At 27.0% G+C, this 3,533-nt stretch overlaps 1 protein-coding gene across 1 annotated transcript in view; it reads right to left on the reverse strand.

The window, feature by feature from the left end:
* Positions 1-2,936: 2,936 nt before the first annotated feature.
* The window catches only part of LOC107460936 (zinc-finger homeodomain protein 2), a gene marked incomplete in the record, with an annotated part of 1,555 nt that continues 958 nt past the window's right edge, over positions 2,937-3,533 (reverse strand). The window contains 1 exon segment of the mRNA XM_016079368.3: positions 2,937-3,524. Within this exon segment, the coding sequence (XP_015934854.1) occupies positions 3,114-3,524 (411 nt within the window).

The following is a 3,533-nucleotide window of genomic DNA, read 5'->3' on the forward strand; positions in this document are numbered from 1 at the left end:
CCATCACATTATTAGGTTGCCATATGAAACTTGATTATTGAAGAGTATGTGAGTAAACTAAACTTAATTGAGGGGTTACAAAATGATTGTTTCCGAGACAAAGGCAATCTCTTAATATAGAAATCCGATAATGTTAGGAAAAAAAAAAACTAAATAATCTCTTTATATTAAATAAGACAAATTCTTATTTTTTTTGCTAATATTTTTTAGTTATCAAATATTTTTGATAGAAATAAACTCAGGTTATAATAATAGAAATGTTTAATAATATATGCATCATAAAATATAGAGAAAATTTCTAACCTATCCGCCGCAAAATACTAAAATGACATTCTCTTTTTTTTTATTTTATAAATATATTTTTTTCTCTTCTAATTTTTAAAAAACTTTCTCTTTAATCCATTTTAAATTTTTTGTGTTAACTAATATTAATTTTATCCATTTTTTAAGAAAAATAAATTATTTTTTAAAAAAATACTCATTAACAAAAATTTTATTTTTATTATTAAATTTTGCTTACCAAAATACTCTTTGATAAATTATTTTTTATTGATTAAATTGTATTTTTAGCGAAATAATTTTAAAAAAATTAATAATTAAATTATTTTTTTCTAAGGTATCTACTCTTCAATAATTTTTAATTATTAAATTGTGATTTTACCAAAATTATTTTTATATTTTATTATTAATTCTTCGATATCAATATATATTATTTTAACATTAAATAAAAAAATCTTACCACTGTTAATATATATAACAATTAATATATATTGATATTAAAAAAATTGTTATAAAAAATTTTGGTAAAATCATAATTTAGTAATTAAAAAATTATTGAAGGATATTTTAGCAAAAAAATAATATAATTATTAAATTTTTAAAAATACAATTTTAATCAATAAAAAAATAATTTATTAAAGGATATTTTGGTAAGTAAAATTTGTGTTAATGGGTATTTTTTTAAAAAAAATTATTTTTTCTTAAAAAATAGATAAAGTTAACATTATTTAACACAAAAAAATTAAAATAAATTAAAAAAATTTTTTAAAAAATTAAAAAAGAGAAAAATATACATTTATAACATAGAAAAAAGAGAAGTATTATTTTAATATCTCTAAAAAAGGAATAAAATTTTCTCAAAAATATAAGTGTTCATATACATAAGTATAGCAGTTATATTATTTCATTACACGATATAGCTATGGGGAGTGCTTTATTTACATTATTCTACTTGTAATAATTTACTCGTTAAATTAAAGAAAACTTTCATTAAAAAAAGTTGTTAAAAAATTTTAAGTAGTTAAAAATAAACGGTTAATTAATACTATAGTTCTGTCGTCGATTATTATTATTATTATTATTATTATTATTATTATTATTATTATTATTATATTATTATTATTATTATTATTATTATTATTATTATTATTATTATTATTATTATTGTTATCTAAGAATAAACTAATATTATGGGGAAAAAACTATGAGCTCAAAAGTTAACGTTATTTATTATCATTTTCATATAAACTATTAATCTTAACATGTTATTTGGTTTTTTATGGTATCTTCTAACTTGACAGATTAAAGACTAATTTATTATGGTACTGAATTTTATTTAAAAGTTTAAAGATTTATTATTGAACAATAAATTACTACATACACAAAACGAAATTCGAATTTCCGATATTTACTTAAACGAACTAGTGAATTAATGGGTTTATCATCCCAACTTAATTAATGTTCACATGTTATTTTTATTAACACCGATCATTACTATTTGTAAAAGCTTAATTAATTAATTACCAAGAAGGAACAGTAGCATATAAACTAAGTATGGAACAAAATAAAGACGATTATTATTGTAACGCAAACACAAGCATTGTTGTTAATATATTCTCAACAATAATAAGGAAACTGAAGATATGGTCCTTCTCAGTGGTACATGCAGAAGCAGTAATAACCCTAATTAGTAGTTATTAAGCAAAATAAAACCTAACTAGACTGTTAATTACACTAGTTAGGCAAAGAGAAAGAATCAAAGAACAAAACAGAAACGGACAAATTAAAGGGGTTAAAAAAAAAGGTTGGAAATGAAGAGGTAGCATTAGCGTGGAGCAGTGTTGATGATCATGATCATGATAATCAGATTAAACAAAAAAAAAGGTTCTGAAATCTGCACACATCTGAGCTGCAAAAGACTGTGATCTGTGATGATGCTGCTGCACCCACAAACAGTGTACTACACCACGCCGCGTGAATTCACCCACTCATACTCAGTCATTTTCATTTTCCATTTTCTATTTATTATTTTCTGTCATCATTTTGATACGCCAATGGCCGAATCGGATTTTCATTTTTCAAAGCACAATAAAATATAAAAAATAAAAAATAAAAAAGAAACAGCGACCTAACATACAGATCGAGAGAAAAGAAGAAAATTAACTGTAAGTGAAGTCCGAGAAGAATTAATAATAATGGTGGACGAGGTACCTCGTCTTCATAACACAATGCAAGTACCTGACTGAAGAAAAGAAAGATAAATAAACGCCAAAACCAACATAAAATATTGCATTATTAAATTAAATTAAATTAATAATATATATTATCGATCAAGGTTTTCTGGAGTGTGAATGTGATTGAGTGATTGAATGTAAAAGTAAGCGAATTCTGGGGGTGTGCTTACGTTAATGGGAACGAGAAACTAACTAATCGACATTAATATGAGAGAGAAAGCTTAATCATTGTTGACCCAAGATAAGGAGCAAATTCAGGAGAAGATAACACTGCTTTTCTCTGCATGCCATACACGTTCACCTCCATACTCTTCTTAATGATAACAAAAACAATTCATGTTTAGTTTCCGATATTATACTAATTTAAGTCCAGAAAAATAATTAATTATGAAAATATGAATAATAAACCGGAAAATTAAAAAATCATGAGCAGCCAACAACTGAACTAATTAAAAGTCTCATCACATAAATTAAAAAAGAAATAACTAATAATTAACAAGAACGAACCCTAGCTAGCTAGATCTCTCATCAATTGAAATTTCAGATTACAATGTTTCTTTCTCGCACATGCAAACACTATCTTGCATTCAGAGGGGGGAATTAGGGTTTCTTACCGAGAGTGTGCTTATTGTTATGCATCCAAACCTTGAGAACATGTCTCTTAACACCGGTTTCAGCGCAGAAATTCTCAACTGCAGATTCATCATGCTTCTGGATTCTCCACCCTAACTGCTCTGCGAATGCAAGCATCTTATCCTTCTGCTCCTGTGTGAATTTCGTTCTAAACCTCTTCTTTGTTCCGCTTCCGCTACCGCCGCCGCCGCCGCCGCTGCTGCTAGGGTTTGACATGTCTTCTTCCTCTTTGTAGAATCCACCGCCGCCTGATGCGGCTGCTGGAAGAGCTAGAGGCCGGTGCTGCGACACCGGCGGAGTTGACAGGTGGAGGTATCCGCCGGTAGGAGGAGGCGGTGCGCGGTGGTAGTAAGGGGAGAATTGATGGTGTTGGTGGTATTGGTGGTG

Source organism: Arachis duranensis, chromosome 8 (genome assembly GCF_000817695.3).
Source record: "Arachis duranensis cultivar V14167 chromosome 8, aradu.V14167.gnm2.J7QH, whole genome shotgun sequence".
NCBI lineage: Eukaryota > Viridiplantae > Streptophyta > Magnoliopsida > Fabales > Fabaceae > Arachis > Arachis duranensis.